The sequence below is a fragment of the Choloepus didactylus genome, chromosome 1 (genome assembly GCF_015220235.1).
Source record: "Choloepus didactylus isolate mChoDid1 chromosome 1, mChoDid1.pri, whole genome shotgun sequence".
Classification (NCBI taxonomy): domain Eukaryota; kingdom Metazoa; phylum Chordata; class Mammalia; order Pilosa; family Megalonychidae; genus Choloepus; species Choloepus didactylus.
This window is the reverse complement of record NC_051307.1, coordinates 2,362,592-2,384,499: the sequence shown is the minus strand read 5'-3', so window position 1 is coordinate 2,384,499 and position 21,908 is coordinate 2,362,592. Positions and strand designations below refer to the sequence as shown.

The 21,908-nt window shown below is 48.5% G+C and overlaps 3 protein-coding genes across 3 annotated transcripts in view; all 3 read right to left on the bottom strand.

The window, feature by feature from the left end:
* The window catches only part of TSPEAR (thrombospondin type laminin G domain and EAR repeats), a 319,882-nt gene that overhangs the window by 44,613 nt on the left and 253,361 nt on the right, over positions 1 to 21,908 (bottom strand). The window contains exons 3-4 of the mRNA XM_037830557.1: positions 4,125 to 4,360; positions 1,711 to 1,801 (exon numbers count right to left, since the gene is read on the bottom strand). Of these exons, the coding sequence (XP_037686485.1) occupies positions 1,711 to 1,801; positions 4,125 to 4,360 (327 nt within the window). The remainder of the gene's footprint in view (positions 1 to 1,710; positions 1,802 to 4,124; positions 4,361 to 21,908) is intronic.
* On the bottom strand, positions 6,097 to 6,822 carry LOC119509655 (keratin-associated protein 10-8-like). The gene has a single exon (XM_037803658.1). It carries the CDS (start codon positions 6,781 to 6,783, stop codon positions 6,097 to 6,099), a length of 687 nt encoding a protein of 228 aa, XP_037659586.1. The 5' UTR covers positions 6,784 to 6,822.
* Positions 13,723 to 14,580, bottom strand: LOC119509650 (keratin-associated protein 10-12-like). The gene has a single exon (XM_037803644.1). The coding sequence runs from the start codon at positions 14,569 to 14,571 to the stop codon at positions 13,723 to 13,725; it is 849 nt and encodes a 282-aa protein (XP_037659572.1). The 5' UTR covers positions 14,572 to 14,580.

Genomic DNA, 21,908 nt, shown 5'->3' with positions numbered 1-21,908 from the left:
CCATCCACCTATCCATCCATCCATCCATCCATCCTTCTGTACATCCATCTACCCATCCACCATCCATCCATCCATCCATTCACCCATCCATCATCCAACCATCCACCATACATCCATTATCCAACAATCCACCACACATCCATTATCCAACCATCCACCCATCCACCCATCCATCCATAATCTACCCATCTATCCACCCACTCACCCATCTATCCATCCACCCATCCACCATCCAACCATCCATCCATCCATCCATCCATCCATCCATCCTTCTGTACATCCATCTACCCATCCACCATCCATCCATCCATCCATTCACCCATCCATCATCCAACCATCCACCATACATCCATTATCCAACAATCCACCACACATCCATTATCCAACCATCCACCCATCCACCCATCCATCCATAATCTACCCATCTATCCACCCACTCACCCATCTATCCATCCACCCATCCACCATCCAACCATCCATCCATCCATCCATCCATCCATCCATCCTTCTGTACATCCATCTACCCATCCACCATCCATCCATCCATCCATTCACCCATCCATCATCCAACCATCCACCATACATCCATTATCCAACAATCCACCACACATCCATTATCCACCCATCCACCCATCCACCCATCCATCCATAATCTACCCATCTATCCACCCACCCACCCATCTATCCATCCACCCATCCACCATCCAACCATCCATCCATCCATCCATCCATCCTTCTGTACATCCATCTACCCATCCACCATCCATCCATCCATCCATTCACCTATCCATCATCCAACCATCCACCATACATCCATTATCCAACAATCCACCACACAACCATTATCCAACCATCCACCCATCCATCCATAATCTACCCATCTATCCACCCACCCACCCATCTATCCATCCACCCATTCACCATCCAACCATCCATCCATCCATCCTTCCATCCATCCATTCACCTACCCACCATCCAACCATCCATTCTTCCATCCATCCATCCACCCATCCATCCATTCACCCATCCATCATCCAACCATCCACCATACATCCATTATCCAACCATCCATCCATCCACCCATCCATAATTTATTCAATCACCCACCCACCTATCCATACATCCATCCATGCATCCACCTATCCATTTATCCATCCATCATCCAACCATCCACCATCCATCATCCACCCACCCATCCATAATCTATCCATCTATCTACCCATCCATCCATCCATCCATCATCCACCCACCCATCTATAATCTTTCCATCTCCACCATCCACCCATCCATCCATAATCTATCTACCCACCCTCCCATCCATAATCTACCTATCCATCCACCCATGCATCCATCATCCATCTACCCACTCACCCATCTATCCATCGAATCATCCATCCTTCCATCCATCATCCAACCATCCATCCATTCATCCAACATCTAACCATCAACCATCCATCCATCATCTAGCCATCCAGCCATAATCTGTCCATTGACCCACCCACCCTTCTATCCATCCATCCACCCATCCATCAATCCATAATATATCCATACAGCCATTCATTCATCCATCCATCCATCCATCAACCCACCCATCAGCCATCCATCCAACCATGTACACATCCATCCATTAGCTATCCACCTAGCCATACATCATCCACCCGTCCATCCATCCGTCCATCCATCCATCCATCCTTCCACCTCCCTCCTTACTGTGAACAGGCCTTTCATCCTCCTCCGGCTGCCGACAAAGAACTGGGCTCCTCTCATGGATAGGGTGGCGGGGAAGGGCACGTCAGCAGTTCTGAAAACATCAGAGGATAGTTTGGGGGCCGTGGCAGAGCAGGGCCATGCCTCGTCTGCTTATAAAAATAAAGAGAAGCAAAGCCCATGTGAGGGTCTTCTGGAAATGCACAGTGATGGAAGGTGGTTGCTTCTCGTTGCATGGGATGATGGGAGCTGCAGTCTTTCACTTGCACAGGCTCCCCAGCATGCCCACCCCACACTGGGCCCCTGCCCCTGTGCCATTGCCAGACCCAGTGGGGAGGACAGCGGTGCCACTGCATGCAGAGTGGGCCCTGCTGCTGGGTGGAGAGGTGTCTGGAAGCTGTGGCTTGAGGTGGGTCTTGAAGCTGAACTCTGGAGCTGGGCCAGGAAGGCACATCTCCCACTGGAGGAGGTGGTGCGGTGGGGGTTTCTGGGGCAGAAAAGCAATGAGTGGGCTTCCAGGGCCCTCCTCACTGCCCGACGCCTCCCAGGCCACGAGGCTGCTGTCCTCTTGCCAAAGCACCACTCCTTTGAGTCTTTTGCCATCTGGCCACAGTTGGCCATGGTGTGGTGTGGTCAGCGGCCAGGCGCACCATCCTCTGCTCTCGGCTCTTCCTCCTGTGCTGGTTACCAAGTCCCAGAGTCCCAGGGTCCCTCTCTAGTCGCCTGCAAGGCCTGTGAACCCCAGCAGCCGCTCGGCTCCCTGCTTCCCTTGGCATGGCCCTCCCGCCCCGGGGGTTCACGAGGCTGGGTCCCCACCAGGAGGCGGGTCCCGAGGGGCCTTGCACACAGCCCAGCCATCATGGTCCCACCAACTGGCCTGAGGGGTGGAGTGAGGCCTCGGGGACCTCCTTGCCGGCCAGGAGCCGCGGGCTCTCAGACCCTGCTGGACCCCGGGGTCCAGAGGAAAGTGTCTGGGGCAGGACTGCCCCCCGAGAAGTCGGCACAGTGACTGCACAGCCCAAGGACTCTGCTTCTGATCCTGCATCCCTCTTTCTGCTGGCGGCTCCTGCCACATTTCTCATGGGCAGCAGGGACTGCCCCTTACTTGGGCCGACACAGAAGTCAGGCTGATGGGCTTGTCAAGCCCCAGAAATATTCCAGCCCAAGGGTTCACCTTGGTGGAACATTCTGGTTAACTCAGGTCCCCACAGTCTGCTGTGTCATCTCCCTGCGGGGACCCTGCCATCTGAGAGCAGCCAGCACGATGGAGGGCGGAGAAAAAGACGCGTTTAAACTAAGCGCATAAACACCAAGGGCTCCTTTTACTGGGAAGTAGGTTTCTTAAAGACAAAACAGAATGAAAACTCTACCTTGTAAATTCTGCTTGAACCAATGAGAGATGTGACATAAATTGGATGTGATAATAAAGAAAGCATCACCATCCCCGTCAGATGAAACTCGAGGGCCCAGAAGGACAATCCCAAATGGCCAGGCCACACGGGCTCCACCATTCCCGGTCCACCTGCTGATTTGCCGCCACAGAAACCAGGTGAGGCGTGAATCAGGCTTCAGAATTCTGGATGCCCTGGGTTGTATTACAGTTGCTAAGGAGCAGTAAGTGCAGTTATTTGGATTCTTAGCCAATACCCCTCATCACAGACGATGCAACTGGGCTCAGGGGGCTAAACGATGTTTCCAAGTCGCCAAGCAAGCCCGGCTCAGCGCAGCTCAGCGGACTCCCCCGCAGGAACTTCACCACATTCTCTGCTGCTCTAGGGAGGGCAACAGCCCCCGGGGGCCCCTTACCCTGGCCAAGCCCCCGAGGCCATTTCTAGGAGTCAGGAGACCTGAAAACCTTCATCTAGCTTCAAGCCACTGATTCTCTGCTTTGTATTAAGGTCTTTTGTTTAAGGAGAAAAATTAAAAAACTGGCCGAGGCTATGTAGCACGTGCTGCATAAACACCCAGGTATGCACGTCCTGTTCTCCGGCCCAGGCTGGCTCCACTTGCAGCTCACGCCCCAGGGCTGGACGGACGTGTGTCCCTGTCCGTTTCCCCAAATGTCCACACAGCTCTTAGCTGTGGAACCTGCACCCCTGGGCCCGGGTCCCTCTCCCCGACCCTGCTGTGGCCTTTCCAGGGGACAGTGTGATGTCCAGTCCATGGCGACGACCGCTCGAACCCCTCGCCCGTTCCAGGCACAGCGTACGCGTTCACGTTCGGAAAACCTGCCCTCGCCTGAGACTTTAATACCCAGGGGTGGGGCTTTGCTCCCAGGACCCGGGACCCAGGCCCGTGCTGCACAATGCAAGGTGGCCGAGGACAGCTGCTCGGGGGGTCGGCTGCCGTGCCCCCGCCCGTCTTGCCGGGGAGCCCCCACAGAGCACTGTGCCCCCCTCCCGGGCGCCCAAACCTACATGTCCATGGGGAGGCCGCAGTCCACGGTGAGGGAGAAGGTGCGTGCAGACACGGCCAGCACCAGCGTGTGCCAGCGGCCGTCCTCCAGGGCCGGGCTGCGGAAGGTCACGCGCGTCTGCCAGGCCCCCGCCACGTCCGCGCGCGGGAAGAGGAAGTGCAGCTTGCCGGGCGCCAGCCGCAGGCCGAGCACCACGCGGCCCTCCTGCGCCAGCCCCGCCAGGACGTACTCGTTCTTCTGCAAGAGAGGAGGCAGTGAGGCCCCTGCGCGGGGGCTGCACGGCGCGTGGGGCCTGGACGAGGGTCCGACGTGCGCCCCGCGACGCCCTGAACCCGGGGGCGCAGCACGCCCGACTGCTCTAGAGCGGGGTGCTTTCTCTCTGGATTACATAAAAATAAATCGTGCTTGATTATAATTTACGTCCCGTTAATTCCTTGCCTAACACAATAAAAAGGGTAAAGAATTAAAAGCAATTAAACCGGAAAGGGAAAGCAGCTGTGGCAAACTGTCATAGGCACCTTCTTAGCCAGTTTTTGCCCCTGGAAAACTGTAACCCAAAGTCGATGCAACTATTTGCCTAAAGAAGTTAAAAGCCTCTCACGGTCTTCATATTTAATTTAACTCTCAATTCCATTTAATTTAACTCCTGGCCAGTTGGGTCTCAGCCGGGGGCTGAGGGGTCCACTGTCGGGGGCCCACCTGGGTTTACCTCTCACTCTGAAGGGAGACTCCCAAAGGCCTGAGGGTGGGGGGGGTTCGGAAAGAGGGTGTGATGCTCGGGAGCCTGCAAACGACACAGCGGGAGGGATCCCCAGAGTGACGGCGGGAAGCTGCGCGCACCCCCAGGCAGGTGAGGGAGCCGCGGGAGGTGAGCCGACTCCACAGCAAGGACATTGCAGCCGGGGCTCCCCCCACCCCGTTCATGCTGGGGACGTGGGGCCCAGTGGGGCGGAGCCTTCCAGAATGAGGGGTGAGCAGCACGGGGACCCTCCTGGAGGAGCTGGGCACTGCCCCGTGATTTCCCAGCTTCTCCCTCATTCATTGAAATACCGTGTCTGCCGGTGTGCCGGTTTGAGTGTATTGTGTCCCCCAAATGCCATTATCTTTGTGGTCTTGTGTGAGGAGACATTTGGGTGCTGGTTGGATTTGCTTGGAGTGTGCCCCACCCAGCTGTGGGAGATGATTCTGATGAGATGTTCCCATGGAGGCATGGCCCCGCCCATTTGGGGTGGGCCTTGATCAGTGGAGCTATATAAATGAGCTGACTCAAAGAGGAAAGAGAGTGCAGCTGGGAGTGATGTTTTGAAGAGGAGCAAGCTTGCTAGAGAGGAACGTCCTGGGAGAAAGCCGTTTTGAGGCCGGAGCTTTGGAGCAGATGCCAGCTGCCTTCCTAGCTAGCAGAGGTTTTCCGGACACCATTGGCCATCCTCCGGTAAAGATACCCGGTTGCTGGTGTTACCTTGGACTCTTTGTGGCCTAAAGACTGTAACTGTGTAGCGAAACAAACCCCCATTTTATAAAAGCCTATCCGTCTCTGGTGTTTTGCATTCTGCAGCATTAGCAAACTAGGACAGCCGAGAACCAGCATCTGAGCTAGACCTAGATGGCGTGTCCCCCCAGGGTCTGAGGCAGGGAGCAAAGCAGGGGATCCAGGTGGGTTTATTGGGGCCGCTGGCAGTTGGGAAGCCAAGGCCAATGGTGGGGAGCACAGAAAACAGGGGGGTGAGGGGGTGGGAGGGGCCCAGAAGGCAGGTGCAGGCAGGCGCCCCAGAGGCAGGAGCCCTAGGGAGCAGCAGGGCTGGGTGGGTTCTCAGGAGGCGGGGGCAAAGGTCACTTCAGGACATGGAGCCGTGGCAGTGCCCATCCTCGGATGGGGTCAGCCGTCCAACGTGGTCAGGTCAGGCTGACAGATGGCTGTGAGGGGCACACTGGGCAGCACCTGGAGCCCGGCTGGCCCTGGGGCACGTGCCTGGTCAGCAGCAGGACGTCCGGGCCAGGGAGGGGCCACAGCAGGCCAGGCGGGGGCACGCGGGCCGGCAGAGGAGGGACACGCAGGAGGCCGGGCAGCAGCAGCTGGGCTGGCAGGAGGAGGTGGGGGCACAGCTGGAGGAGGTGGGGACACAGCAGGCGGGCTTGCACACGGGGCGGCAGAGGAGGGACACGCAGGAGGAGGGTCTGCAGCAGACAGGCTTGCAGCAGATGGGCACACAGCAGGACGTGCAGGGGGAGGACGTGCAGCAAGCAGGATGGCAGCTAGACTGTTGGCAGCAGGAAGTGTCCTGGCAGGGGGAGACCCCACAACAGGTGGGCACAGAGCAGACGGGCTTGCAGCAGATGGGCACATAGCAGGACGTGCAGGCGGAGGATGTGCAGCAAGCAGGCTGGCAGCTAGACTGCTGGCAGCAGGGCTCACAGGAGCTGGTGCAGACTGATTGGCAGGGGCTGGGCCCACAGCTCACTGGGGTGCAGATGAGAGCCAGGCAGGGGGCTGGGGTACAACAGGTGGGGGCACAGCATGTGGGGGCACAGCAGGTGAGGGTGCAGCAGGGGGACTCGCAGCAGCTCTCAGGACAGTCGTCCACCTGCCAGGAGGGTCTGGAGCAGGCACTGGGCAGGCAGACCCGGCTGCCATAGCTCACGTCACTGGAGCAGACGGACATGGTGGACGCAGCTGGGAGGCAGGACCCGGAGCAGCAGGTGTCAGCCGTGGTGGGGGAGGGGCAGGAGGTGAGTGGGAGGTGGGGGTGAGTGTGTAAGTGAGTGTGTGAGTGTGTGTGTGAGGTGCTCCTGGCTGTCGGGGCTTTTATAGGCCCCTGTGTAGGGTGTTGTCGCGGCTGGCGGCTCCCCCAGCCTCCCCTTCCTTGTTGGTGTTTTGACTGGGCCCTGGGAGCCCTCATCAGTGCTATTTACACAAACGAGGTGGCACAGCCCGTAAACCTGGTCATGGCCACGGACTGTGTGACTCCCTGGCCTGGGTTTGACCCCCTGAGAAAACACCACGGGGACAAATGGGCAGCCCCGGGGCCCCTGTGACGTGTGTCCACCTCCGCCGTGCTCTGCTCTCCAGGCTCTGGGACACCACGTCCTCTTTGTGGTGGAGACAGTGACTCTCGAGTCTCAGTGGCTGTGGGGTGCACCCTACAAACAGGCAGGGCCAGAGGGCAGGACAGATCCGGGAAGAGTGAAGAAGTGAATGGACAGACAGGCAAAAAGTATGTCAAATGCAGCGCAGAATGGCCGTGAGAAGGAAAGCTTCAGGGACACAGACGATGCTTCCAGACGACCATCAGGCAGGAGTTCCAGGAGGAGAGACAGAGGAAGGCTTAGGAGAAAATCCTCCGAGCTGAAGGGAAACCTGGGTCTTCAGATTTGAAATGCTGAACAAATCTGTGGCAAGAAGAATAGAAAGTGGTGCCCGTCTAGAAACACTGGTGAAACTCCTGATACCAAACATAAATTCAAAACCCTAGAAGCTTCCAGAGTGCTCCACAGCCTACGTCAGCTCTGCAGAGCCAGACGCCCAAAGGCAGCGGTGGACAGACCCCTCACGGCCTGTGTGAAATGACTTGGATCGGACAACTCCACACACCTCCCGGCACGAGGGAAGCCAAAGCATTTCAGATACACAGCTGTTCCGAAGGGTCGCCCGTCACCAGCTGTCCAGGAAAGCCCCGTGGGGGTCCACGGTCCAGCAAAACCGACAGCAAATCCAAAGGGGAGTCGAATACAAAAATTACAAAGAGCAAAGAAATAGGCGAAAAGCAGAGCAAGTTTCTTAACCTTTTCAGGGAAAGGAAATGCCTCTGTCTGACCCTACAGAACCAAACAATGCTAATTCTTCTTTATTTAACTCATCCTCTGGAGTGTACAGTTCTGAGTGTCAACAAATGCCCAGTCTCGTGCCCACCACAGTGTCACACAGAATTCCATCACCTCCTCCCCAATTTCTCCTGTTGCCCCCTTATAGCCAGCTCCTCCCCTCATCCCAAACCCTGGCAACACTGATTCTCCATCACTGCGGTTTTCTCCTTTCTAGCACGTCATATCAATGGAATACTGTCTGTGGCCTCTTCCACTTAGCACACTGCACGTGACACTCATCCGTGCCGTTTGTGCCTCAGTAGTTCATTTCCTTTTTGTTCTTGAGAAGTAGTCCATGGCATGGAATTGCCCATTTAAATCTTCAGTGGTTGAAGGACATTTTCAATGTTTCTTGTTTTTCATGACTGTAAACACAGTTGCAGTAAACACTCTGTACAGGTTTTTGGGTGATGATGGGTTTTCATTGTTTTGGGGGGAGGCGGGTAAAAACCTAGGAATGAGGTTGCTGGGTCATATGGTAAGTGTGTGTTTAACTGCATAAAAAACTGCCAAACTACTTACCATTTTGCGTCTCCACCAGCAATGTGAGTGTTCCAGCTGCCATGTGTCTATGTTGGCACATGATGTTGTGAGCTTTCAACTTTTAATTTTAGCCACCCTAATAGAGGCATAGAGTATCTCACTGTGGTTTTATATTTGCATTTCCCTAATGACTAATGAAGTGGAATGTCTTTTTATGTGCTTATTTGCCATCCATACATCTTCTTTGGTAAAATGTCTCTTTACACCCCCCCTTTTATTAGCTTTCCTTAGTTATTGAATTTTTAGAGTTCTTTATATATTTTGGGCACAAGTACATTGGTCAGGTATGTGATTTGCACATATTTTCTGCCAGCATGTGACTTGTCTTTTCATTCTTTTATCTTCTTTTCCTTCATGTTTTTGGTGTTGAATCTAAGAACTCTTTAACCTAAAACAAAGATATAAACATTTCCTTCTAGAAATTAAAAATTTTTATAGTTGAAATTTAGGTCTGTAGTCCACTGATTTAATTTTTATGTAAAGTCTGAGGTATGGGCAAGCTGCTGCTTCTTTTTGCATATTGTCAGCCAATGGTTCCAGACTATTTGACGAAAATACTCTCCTTTCTTACTGAATTATCTTTGCACTTTTGTCAAAAGTCAGTTCACTTTATTGTGTGGATCCATCACTTAACTCTCTATTCTGTTTCCTAGATCCATGTATCTAACCTTTTGCCAATACCACATTGTCTTGGTTATTGTAATTTTACAGAAAATCTTGAAATCAGATGGCTTGAGTCTTGAAATTTCATTCTTCTTTTTAAAAATTGTCTTGGCTGTTCTAGCTTCTTTACCTTTCCAGATTTATTTTAGATTCAGCTTGTTGATATCTACAAACAGTCCTGCTGGGATTTGATTGCAATTGCCTCGAAGCTTTGGATCAATTTAGAGATAGCTGACATCATAACAACATTGAAATTTTGATCCATGAACATGGTATAGCTCTCCATTTGCTCAAGTCTTCTTTGATTTCTTTCATGGCTGTTTTGTAGTTTCCATTATGTACTTATTTTGCTAGATTTATGCCTATGCTTTCATTTTTATACTGTTGTAAATGGTACTTTTAAGAAAATTTGTAAATTTCAATTATTTGTTGCTGATATAAAGAAATACTAATAATTTCTTATTATTTTAAGTTTGTACCCTGCAACCTTGCTCTAGGAATTATTAGCTCTAGGAGTTGCTTTGTAGATTTTTGGTTCTTTTTTAATGTAGACACTCCTTTCATGTATGGATAGAGACAGTGTTATTTCTTCCTCGCCAGTTTGTGTGCCTTTTATTTAGTTTTCTTGCCTTACTGCACTGGCTAGGACTGTCAGTGTGACATTACATAGGAATGGTGAGAAAGGACATCTGTTTCTTGTTCCTGGTGGTAAGGGGAAAGTATTCAGTCTTTTGTCAGAGTTTTATATATATGCCTTTGATCAGCTTAAGGAATTTTTCTTCCATTCCTCCTTCATTGGAAGTTTTTAAAAATTATTAATTGATGTTGAATTTTGTAAAGTTTTTCCTGTGTTAATTGATGTGATTGTTGGTCATCGAATCCTGACCTCCACAAAAGGCATGTTCCAGTCCCAGCCCCGGGTCTTGGGGATGTGACTCCAATCCTAAACAGGAACTTGGAGATGTTATGAGTTAAGGGGGGGGCCACACTGAATGAGGGGGCCTTGAGCCAACAGAGCTGAAGTCCTTTTAAGCAAAGGGAGTTGACACAGGAGAAAAGAAACAGGAGCAGCCAGAAGCCAGAAGTCAACGAAACCTGGAAGAGAAAGGAGTAGCTGTGGCTGTGTGCAATGAAGAGGGCCTCCAAAGAGGTTAGTTTAAGGTAAGGTGTGGCCAACCAAATCAGGATGGGGCTTAACCCTGCACAGGGGGCCTTTTGGAGAGAAAGCCATGGGAGGAGCTGGAAGCAGGAACCAGTGGGAATGTGGAAGAGGAAGGAGAGGACATAGCCAGGTGACAGACCCTGTGGCTTTCCTCTGCTCCCTCCTGCAGAGATATCTACATTTTTTCCTTACCGTGCCAGTTTGGATGTATTATGTCCCTGAAAAAGCCATGTTCTTTAATGCAATCTTGTAGGGGCAGATGTATTAGTGCTGATTAGGTTGGATTATTGGATTATTTCATGGAGGTATGGACCCTGCCCATTCAGGGTGAGTCTTATTGCTGCTGAAAGCAGACTTTTGCTGACACTTTGGGGATGCTAGCCCACTGGTTGCTCCAGAGAAGCTAAGAGAGGACAAAACGCCCCAAGAGCAACATTTTGAAGAATGCACAGGAGCTGAGCGAGGAGCTGAAACACAACCCGGGATCCAAAGACGCCAGCCACGTGTCTTCCCAGCTAACAGAGGTTTTCCAGACACCATTGGCCATCCTCCAGTGAAGGTGCCCAATTTTGATGACTTACCTTGGACACTTTATGGCCTTCAGACTGTAACTTTGTAACCAAATAAACCCCCTTTATAAAAGCCAGCCCATTTCTGGTATCTTGCGTAACGGCAGCATTAGCAAACCGGAACACTTACCCACTTGTATTTTGGGCTCTTTAGTGATACCTTGTCATCGAGTTTGTCCTAAACGGAACCCAGGGAGTTTTCTTTGTCATCTGGTAATTCTACCTGTTTCTATTTGGGACTTAGGGAGATTCATAAAGGTTGCCACAGACAGTACTACGTTTCCAGAATCTGCCCCAAATTCCTTCCTGATTTTAGTAAAAGAACATCATAGAGAACAGGGATAGAAAGCTGTTTCCTTAATTTATTAAAAATACAAAAAGGATCTACCCAAACCCATGTGTGATGGTAAACCTTTGGGAACATTCTCATAAAAACCAGGAAAAACCATGGATACTTTTAATTCTGTTAAGCATCATTTGGAATGTACAAATTAATCTTGTAACAGGAAAAAGAAATAGAAATAAGAATTATAAACTTTGAAAATCAGAAGTTAAACTCTCATTGCTTTCAGATGATGAGCTTACCTACATAGAAAATCCAAAAATCAACTGACAAACTTTAAGAACTAATAAATAGAATTTATAAAGGGGATGAATGTAAGATTCACATCCTAAGACAATGAAATTGAAAAATAATCTTATGAAACACCCAGGAACCAATCTGACTAGGAATAGAGAAGTCCTAGAGAAGAAAATGATAAAATTCTAAATTTGCAAAATATATTATCTAATATATTTTACCATGTAACTGGATGGGAATATTTAAAATTATACCTTCCTCCCAAATATTCAAAAGTTCAGTGCAGTCCCAATCAAAAGTACAACAGTATTTCTAAAAATAACTTGAAAAACTTTGTAAAATTTATTGGAGGGGAGTGTGTACAAGAAATTTCTGGGAAAGAAGAAAGATACGATTTATCAGATATTGAAGGGTATTTCAAAGCTAAAGTGGACAAAACAGCCTGGCACAGGTGCAAGAACAGATCAAGAAATTAATGGAACAAACTACAGATTTCACAAGTAGATTAATGAATAAGGAGGAATTTTGATTGAGACAAAAGAGACATTTCAAAGAAAATGGACTTTAAAACTAAAAAAAACCAATTGTCTATTGATGGGGTGTGGGAAAGATTAGCCTTTTATACCTTATACAAATTATGCTAGCGATGCATTACAGAATTAAATCTAAGCAATAGAATTGCAAAAAAATAGAAGCAAATTTAGAAGACATGTTTCTAATTTCAGGACGAAAAAAGAAGCAATGGCTTGAGAGAAGGTATTGGAGAACATGTGATGGACAGAGGATTCCCAGCCCTAATTTCGTAAGAAAAACACAAATAACTGAATAGAAAATGGGCTAAGAATATGAACCTCCATTTAAGCAAGAAGCAACGCAAACAGCCCATGCACTTGTGACAAGGCGAGTGACCGGCAGCCATCAGGTGACTCTGTCACTGAGGGGGAGAGTGACCACACGACGTCTAAGCTTCTACTACATTTTGCTTTCTGTTGCCTTTTCTGACCCCAATTCTGTCTGCAGACACGGCAGGACCAGGGACCATTAGACCCCGGGCAGCCAAGCCCTCTGGGCGCCTTTTAACCTCCTGGACGCTGGAGGGATTTCCAGAGGTGGAAATGCTTTTGGTCTCTGCAGCTTGGCCTGAGGAGAAGCTTGTCTTCAAGCTCAAAAGAACCATCCTGTGTCCGTGCCCCAGGAGCCGGCAGGTGCAACTGCTCTGTCTTCTCTGGAAGTTTTCATGACAACAGCTTTCCTAGCACGGGCAGCAGAGGATGCACGAGCCCCGCGGGGAGACGAACAAAGGCTCGGGGTGCACCTGTGCCGTGCGAGGACCCGCGGGCTACCGGGCTGGAGCAGGCTGTCACACAGCCCTCACGCGCCCCGGCAGAACCCAGGGCTTCCCACAGGGCCCCTCGCACGAGGTGCAGGCTGCGGGGAATCCTATAGCTCTTCTCCCACTCTGATTGTTTTGTTTCCAATTAGTCTGCCCAGCTCCCGTGAACCTGGAGCCAAGCCCCTCTCCCACTGCCGGGCCACAGAGAGGATGGCCCAGGCCCCGGGGTGGTGGTGCCTGGAGCTGCAGGCTGGCGTCCTGGAGGACCTGCAGAGGACTAGGAAGACAGCTGGTGGAAAGAGGGCCAGAGGGGGTGGAGAAGCTTCCAGAACAGAGAAGTCTATGGATGGCCCACCTCGGGAAAGCCTTGGGCACGGGGCCGAGTGGGGACTGAGCCTTCCTGGGTGAGGGGTGTGTGGTCCAGGGACCCTCCCGGAGGAACTAGGCGCTGCCCTGTAATTTCCCAGCTTCTCCCTCATTCGTAGAAACATCGTGTCTGCAGGGAACCAGCACCTGAGCTAGACCTAGATGGTGTGTCAGCTGAGGGACTGAGGTAGGCGAGCAGAGTAGGTGATCCAGGCGAGTTTATTGGGGCTGTTGGCAGCTGGGAAGCTGAGGCCAATGGTGGGGAGCACAGAGGCCAATGGGGTGGGGGGAGGGACAGAAGGCAGGTGCTGGCGGGTTGCCAGGAGGCAGGAGCCTCAGGGAGTAGCAAGGCTGGGCGAGTTCCTCGGAGCTGGGGAGCAAAGGTCACTTCAGGATGCAGTGGAGGTGCCTGTTCTCAGGTGGGGTCAGCCGTCCAATGTGGTCAGGTCAGGCTGACAGATGGCTGTGAGGGGCACACAGAGAGGCACCAAGAGCCCGGCTGGCCCTGGGGCATGTGCCTGGTCAGCAACAGGAAGTCCGGGCCAGGGAGGGGCCGCAGCAGGCCAGGCGGGGGCACGCGGGCCGGCAGAGGAGGGAAACGCAGGAGGCCGGGCGGCAGCAGCTGGGCTGGCAGGAGGAGGTGGGGGCACAGCTGGAGGAGGTGGGCACGCAGCAGGCAGGCTTGCACACGGGGCGGCAGAGGAGGGACACGCAGGAGGAGGGTCTGCAGCAGACGGGCTTGCAGCAGACGGGCACACAGCAGGACGTGCAGGGGGAGGACGTGCAGCAAGCAGGCTGGCAGCTAGACTGCTGGCAGCAGGAAGTGTTCTCACAGGGGGAGACCCCACAACAGGTGGGCACAGAGCAGACAGGCTTGCAGCAGACAGGTGTGCAGCAGACGGACACACAGCAGGACGTGCAGGGGGAGGATGTGCAGGAAGCAGGCTGGCAGCTAGACTGTTGGCAGCAGGAAGTGTCCTGGCAGGGGGAGACCCCACAACAGGTGGGCACAGAGCAGATGGGCTTGCAGCAGACAGGCACACAGCAGGACGTGCAGGGAGAGGACGTGCAGCAAGCAGGCTGGCAGCTAGACTGCTGGCCACAGGAGGGCTCACAGGAGCTGGTGCAGACAGATTGGCAGGGGCTGGTCCCACAGCTCACTGGGGTGCAGATGAGGGTCAGGCAGGGGGTCGGGGCACAACAGGTGGGGACACAGCAGGAGGAGTTACAGCAGGTGGGGGTGCAGCAGGGGGGCTCGCAGCAGCTCTCGGGGCAGTCGTCCACCTGCCAGGAGGGGTCCGAGCAGGAGTCGCAGGAACTGGGCAGGCAGACCCGGCGGCCGTAGCTCACGTTGCTGGAGCAGACGGACATGGTGGACGCAGCGATGGTGGGGGAGGGGCAGGAGGTGAGCTGGGAGGAGGGGGTGAGTGTGTGAGTGTGTGTGTGTGAGTGTGAGGGGCTCCAGCTCTCGGGGCTTTTATCCCCCTCCCCGGCTTGTTTGTCCACCAGGAGAGTCCCCAAGCCGCCCCTTCCTTGTTGGTGGAGCCATTTCCCAGGACCCAAGTTAGGGATGTTTTTCTCTGCCATGTGACAATGCCCAGCTCATAAATCTACTGCCTGTGGTGTCCTCAGTCTCCTTCCCCTTCTGAGGACCCCAGGAGCAGGAGTGTGGGTTGGCAGCAGGAGTGGGTCTCGGCCATCCTCCTGGGCTGGGATCCTCCTGCCACACTCAGCCCACTGGGTCAGTTGCCCAGGCTGGGGTGCAGCCAGCACCGCCCCATCCTGCTGTCCTCCGGGTCATCCCGTGCTGCCACCTTGGGAATGTGGACAGCGGGTCCAGGAGTCTGATGGATTCTCCCAGGGCTGCACAGCCTGGAAGGACCATCTATGATTAGACATGGTCTCCTGGCCAAGGCGCTGGGTCTTCTAATGTTCAAACTGCCTTCTGTGGCTCCAGGTTGTGTCTGCTACCCCATGTCCTCTGCTCGGCATCTCAGGGCATCTTTGGGTTCAAGAAAAGGACTGTGCTGGGCAGGTGTGGACCCTCCAGGGCCAGGCATAAACAGGCTTCTTGGTCTTTGGTTCTGGGCCCAGCACCCGTGGTGGACAGTTTAAAATGCTCCATCAACTTCTACCTTCACCTCTATGATTGAGCCTGCATCAGACTAGCCACCTAACTGAGAAAAATTAGGAAATCTGGCTTTAGGAAAGAAATTCTCTGTGTGAAGTCACCAGGAAGGATCCAAGGCAGCCACAACCTAGTAACCAAGTCTGCATCATAAGAGAAGTGCACAGAGGTGAGGCTACTCTGCATCGTGGATTCTCTAATCGAGATGTCTGCCAATTCATGGGTGGAAGCCAAGAGGCAGGGAAGTTTAGCAGAGCATTTCATGGTCTTGTGGAAGTGGAAGGACAAAAGCAGAATTCAGGGCATGGCCAGGTAGAGGGATTATGGTTCGGAACCCAGGCTTTCCATTGGGAGCACTGACTATATGTGAAGGGCTTCTCCCTAGGATGAAGGGCAAACTAGGGGCAAGACTAAAACTCACTTTTAAACAAGCTCAATACCCAACTGATTCCAGGTGGTCTGCCAATAGTCCAACTACCTGCCAGAAGCAAAACTTAGTATTCCCCTGAGCCAGGTACCATCATTTGAGCCTCAAATGATCTTTATAATTTTTAATACACAAAGCCTGGATTCAGTAAAAAATTATGAGGCATTCTAGGAGACAAGACCAACTGAGCAGGGACCAAGAGAAACGCAAAGACTAGAAACTGACTACAGGAGATCGTGATCTTAGAATGACCAAACTTGGATTTAAAGTAACTGTGATGATTTGTCCAAGAAAATAGAAGATGATGTGCAGAGTTCAGTAGCAACTGGATTCTCTGAAAAAGAATCAAATATAAACCCTAGAAATGAAAAATACAAAAAGTGAAATTTAGAATTCAATTCATTAGTTCCAAAGCATTAGACAATTCCAAAGAGGAGATTAGAAATATTGAGACTGAAGCATGAAGAGAAAAGAGGTTGAGAAGTAGAGAGAGGGGAGTAATCAACCTAAGGACATGGGTGGACCCTGAAAGGAGAGGAAAGAGATAAAGGGGTAGTGGCGATACTTGAAGATGTAGTGGTCAAGAAGTTTAAATTGATGAAAGACATCAACCCATAGATTCAAGATGCAGTAAAGAATCTCTAGCATGATAAAAACAAAGAAAGCCACACCTGGGTGCATTGAGGCTCAAATACACAGAAAGGGAACAATTTGAAGTCCGTTCAAGGTAAAAAGATGTATTACCTGCAAAGGAGCCACAGGAAGTGTGACACCTGACTTCTTGCTAGAAACTGTGGGAGCCATTGACAATGGAATAACATCTTCTCATTGTTTAGAAAAGCACCAGTCTTGAATTCTACACCCATGGGAAAGATGCTCATAAATGAGGGCAGAAAAATGACATTCTCAGCTGTGCTGGTTTGAAGCAGTATGTATCTCAGAAAAGATCATGTTCCTTTAATCCATTCCTGTGGGTGTAGACCTATTGTGGGTGGGAACTTTTGATTAGTTTATTTCACTTTAGATGTGACCCAGCCCATTCAAGGTGGGTCTTAATTCTTTACTGGAGTCCTTTATGAGGATAAAAAACAGAAAAAAGCCCCAGAAAAGGTGAGAGAGACCAAAACTAAAAGAGAGAAATATGCAGAAGCTCAGAGAGGAAGCCACTGAATCCAGAAGCTGGAAGCAACGGAACATGGGCAAGAAGGACCAACAGACATTACCATGTGCCTTGCTATCTGTTGGAAGAGCCCAAGTTCACTGGTAGCCAGTCTTCGGGGAGAAAGCATCACCTGTCGACGCATTGATTTTAGACATTTTTCATGGCCTCAGAACTGTAAACTTTTAAGTTAATAAACCCCCATTATACTGTGTTTCACCAGCTTTAGCAAACTAAAATAGAGTTTGGTATCGAGAAATGGGCTGCCAAGATTGCAAATACCAAAATGCTGGAATAGCTTTATAAATGGATAAGGGGAAGATTCTGGAAGAATTGTGAGCAGCTTGATAGAAAAGGCCTAGATTGCTTTGAAGAGACTGTGGAAATATGGACCCTAAAGATACTTTGATGAGGCCTTGAACAGAAATGATGAATGTGTCATTGCCAACTGGAAGGAAGGTGATCCTTGTTTGAAAATAGCAGAGCATTTGGCAAAATGAGTACTGATATTGGACAGAAAGCAGAATTTGAAATTGATGAAGTTGGATATTTAGCCAGAGATTTCCAAACTAAATCTGGAAAGTACAGCCTGGCTTCTCCTTGCAACTTACAATAAAATGCAAGAGGAAAGGGATAAGCTGAGGACTGAACTCTTGGGTACAAAGAAACCAGAAATTGATGGTTTGGGAAATTCTGAGCTTCTAGGAAGCAAGTCATCAGAAAATAGAGCCCCATGTGAGGATTTAGCCAAACAAGGAACCAGCCACTTCAGTGTGAGTCAGGAGTGGAGATGGAGTTTTCCAGAAAGAATTTGTGGAAAGTCCTATTATCTTCCTGCCAAACTGCACAGGGCATGCCCCCCACCCACAGGGCTGGTGGTCCCCACTGCACACGGAAAATTGGTGCACTGATTGGACCTCCATGTGGTTTGGGCCCCCACTCAGTGTACAGACGAAGTTGGGGAGAACTGGCTTGAGGATAAGAGGTGGCTCAGGAGCACCTTCTGCTGGCAGGTCAGGGGAAGTGCACTCCACCAAGCTGTAGCTTTGTCAAATTATAGATAAGTGTTTAAATAAGCCTGCATATCCTAAAAGAACCCTATGAAGATTAGCAAATGCCAAGATGCCAAAAACAACAGAAAAATTTAAAGCATATGGAGAAACCAGAAGATATGGATAACCAAAATGCTCAAATTAAAAAAAAAAACAGACACAGAACTTGGAACAATTAATCAAAGAAGTACTCACAAACATCAATATCATGGCTCAGGATATAAAGGACATGAAAAAGACCCTAAAAGAGCATAAAGAAGAATTTGCAAGAGTAAATAAAAAATACTGGATCTTATGGAAATAAAAGATATTGTTGATCAAATTAAAAAGATTCTTGAGACACACACCACCAGATTTGAAGAAGTAGAGGAAATAATAAGTGAACCTGAAGAACCCTTGAAATTTGAGGGAGAGCTTAAAATCTTCACAGACAAACAAATGCTGAGAGAATTTGCTAACAAGAGACCTGCCCTACTGGAGATACTAAAGGGAGCTCTACTGGCTGAGAAAAAAAGAAAGAAGAGAGAGGTCTGGAGAAGGGCACAGAACTGAAGAGCTTTAGTAAGGGCACCTTAAAGGAAATAGAGACAGGAGGAAAAAATACATCAGACAAATAAAAACCAAAGGATAAGATGGCTGATTCAAGAACTGCCTTCACAATAATAACATTGAATGTGAATGGGTTAAACTCCCCAATTAAAAGATATAGATTGGCATAATGGGTTTAAAAGTATAAACCATCAATATGTTGTTTACAAGAGACTCACCTTCAACCCAGCAATGAAAAAAATTGAAAGTGAAAGAATGGAAAAAATATTCCATGCAAGCTACAGCCAAACGAAAGCAGGGGTAGTAATATTAATTTCAGATAAAGTGAACTTCAAATGCAAGAATGTCATAAGAGACAAAGAAGGACATTATATACTAATAAAAGGGACAATTCACCTAGAAGAAATAACAATCATAAATGTTTATGCACCCAACCAAGGTGCTCCAAAGTACATGAGACAAATATTGAAAAACTAAAGGAAATGATAGATGCTTCCGCAATAATTCTGGGAGATTTCAGTCATTACTCTCTCCTATAGATAGATCAACCACACAGAGGACCAATAAGGAAATTGAGAACCTAAACAATTTGATAAATGAATTGGACCTAACAGACATATATAGAGCCTTACATCCCTAATCACCAGGATATACACTTTTCTCTAGTGTTCTTGGAACTTTCTCCAGGATAGATCAGATACTGGAGCATAAAACAAGCCTCAATAAATTGAAAAAGACTGAAATTATTCAAAGCAAGTTCTCTGATCACAGTGGAATACAACTAGAAGTCAGTAACCATCAAAGATCTAGAACATTCAAAAATATCTGGAGGTTAAACAACACACTTCTAAACTATCAGTGGGTCAAAGAAGAAATTGCAAGAGAAATTGCTAAGTATCTAGAGATGAATGAAAATGAGAACACAACATACCAAAACTTATGGGATACAGTGAAGGCGGTATTGAGGGGAAATTTATAGTGCTAAACGCTTATATTAAAAAGGAAGAAAGAGCTAAAATCAAAGAACAAATGGAACAACTGAAGCTAAGAAATGAACAGTAAACTAATCCTAAAGCAAGTAGGAGAAAAGAAATAACAAGGATTAAAACAGAAATAAATTATATGGAGAACAAAAAAACAACAGAGAGAATAAAAAACACCAAAAGTTGGTTCTTGGAGAAGATCAACAAGATTGACAAGCCCTTAGCTAGACTGACAAAGTCAAAAAGAGAGAAGACCCAAATAAACAAAATCACAAATGAGAGAGGGGACGTCACTGTGGATCCTGAAGAAATTTAAAAAAATTATAATAGGATACTATGAACAACTGTACGCCAACAAACCAGATAATTTGGAGAAAATGGATAATTTCCTGGAAACACATGAGCAACCTAGACTGACCAGAGAAGAAACAGAAGACCTCAACAAACCAGTCACAAGCAAAAAGATCAAATCAGTCATCAAAAAGCTTCCTACAAATAAAAGCCCAGGGCCAGATGGCTTCAGGGGAAATCTACCAAAGTTTCCAAAAGAACTGACACTAAACTTATTTAAACTCTTTCAAAAAATTGAAGAAAACGGAACACTACCTAACTCATTTTATGAAGCCAACATCACTCTAATACCAAAACCAGATGAAGGCGCTACAAGGAAGGAAAACTACAGGCCAATCTCCCTAATGAATATAGATGCAAAAATCCTCAACAAAATACTTGCAAATCGGGGAGAGGTAAGCCCACCTATAATTGTGCGTAGGAGCCCCCCACCACACACCGAAGAGCCTCTTTGGTGCTCAGATGTGGCCCTCTCTCTCTCTAAGCCCACTCGGCAAGTGAACTCGCAGCACCCCCACCCCCATGTGGGATGTGATTCCTAGGGGTGTGAATGACCCTGGCAATGCAGGAAATGACTCCTGGAGATGAGTCTGGACCCAGCACTGTGGGATTGAGAGGATCTTCTTGACCAGAAGGGGAAGGAGAGATGAAACAGAATAAGGTTCCAGTGGCTGAGAGATTCCAAATGGAGCCGAGGGGTCACTCTGGAGGGTGTTCTTATGCACTATACAGATATCACCTTTTAGTCTTTGGTGTGTTGGCTAGAGGGAAATTCCTGGGGCTGTCGAGCTGCAACCCAGTGACCCTGATTCTCGAAGACAATTGTATAACTATGCAGCTTGCACAGTGTGACTGTGTGATTGTGAAAACCTTGTGGCTCACACTCTCTTTATCCAGTGTGTGGACAGATGAGTGGAAAAATGGGGACAAAAATTAGATTAAGAATAGGGTGGGATGGAGGGGATGGAAAGATTTAGGTGTTCTTTATTGTTTTTATTTTTATTTTGGAGTAAGCATAATGTTAAATTGATTCTGGTGGTGATCGCACAACTGTATGATGGTGCTATGAATAACTGATTATACACTGTGGATGTCTGTAGGGTGTATGAATATATCTTAATTAAACTGTATTTTAAAAAGAGTAAATGAACAACGGGGGAGGAGGAGAATGGGAAGCTTGGATGTTCTTTTTTGTTTTAATTTTTATTTTATTCTTTGGAGTATTGAAAATGTTCAAATTTGATTGTGGTGATGAAAGCACAACTATATGATGACGCTGAACAAATGATTGTACACTTTGAATGATTGTATGTTATGTGATTATATCTCATTAAAATTGCATAAAAATACTTGCAAATCAAATTCAAAGACACATTAAAAAAATCATACACCATGACCAAATGGGGTTCATTCCAGGCAAGCAAGGATGGTTCAACATAAGAAAATCAATGTAATACAGTACATAAGCAAATTAAAAGGGAAAAATCAAATGATCATCTCAACAGGTGCTGAAAAAGCATTCGACAAAATCCAGCACCCTTTTTGATAAAAACACTTCAAAAGGTATGAATTGAAGGAAACTTCCCAATATGATAAAGGGCATATATGAAAACCTTCAGCCAACATAGTATGCAATGGCAAGAGACTGAAAGCCTTCTCTCTAAGATCAAGAACAAGACACGGATGCCCCCTGTCACCACTATTATTCAACATTGTGCTGGAAGTTCTAGCCAGAGCAATCTGGCAAGACAAAGAAATAAAAGGTATCTAAATTGGAAAGGAAAAAGTAAAACTGTCATTATTTGCAGATGATATGATCTCACACTTGGAAAACCCTGAGAAATTGACAACATAGCTACTTGACCTAATAAACAAATTTAACAAAGTAGTGGGATAAAAGATTAATGCACAAAAGTCAGTAATGTTTCTATACACTAGAAATGACCTCACTGATGAGTCACTCAAGAAAAAGATACCATTCTCACTAGCAACTAAAAAAATCAAGTACCTAGGAATAAACTTAACCAAGGATGTAAAAGACCTCTACACAGAAAATTAT

Bases quoted from the DNA above. Each gene is read 5' to 3' on its own strand.
- LOC119509655 (XM_037803658.1), bottom strand. From the start codon at position 6,783: ATGTCCGTCTGCTCCAGTGACGTGAGCTATGGCAGCCGGGTCTGCCTG.
- LOC119509650 (XM_037803644.1), bottom strand. From the start codon at position 14,571: ATGTCCGTCTGCTCCAGCAACGTGAGCTACGGCCGCCGGGTCTGCCTG.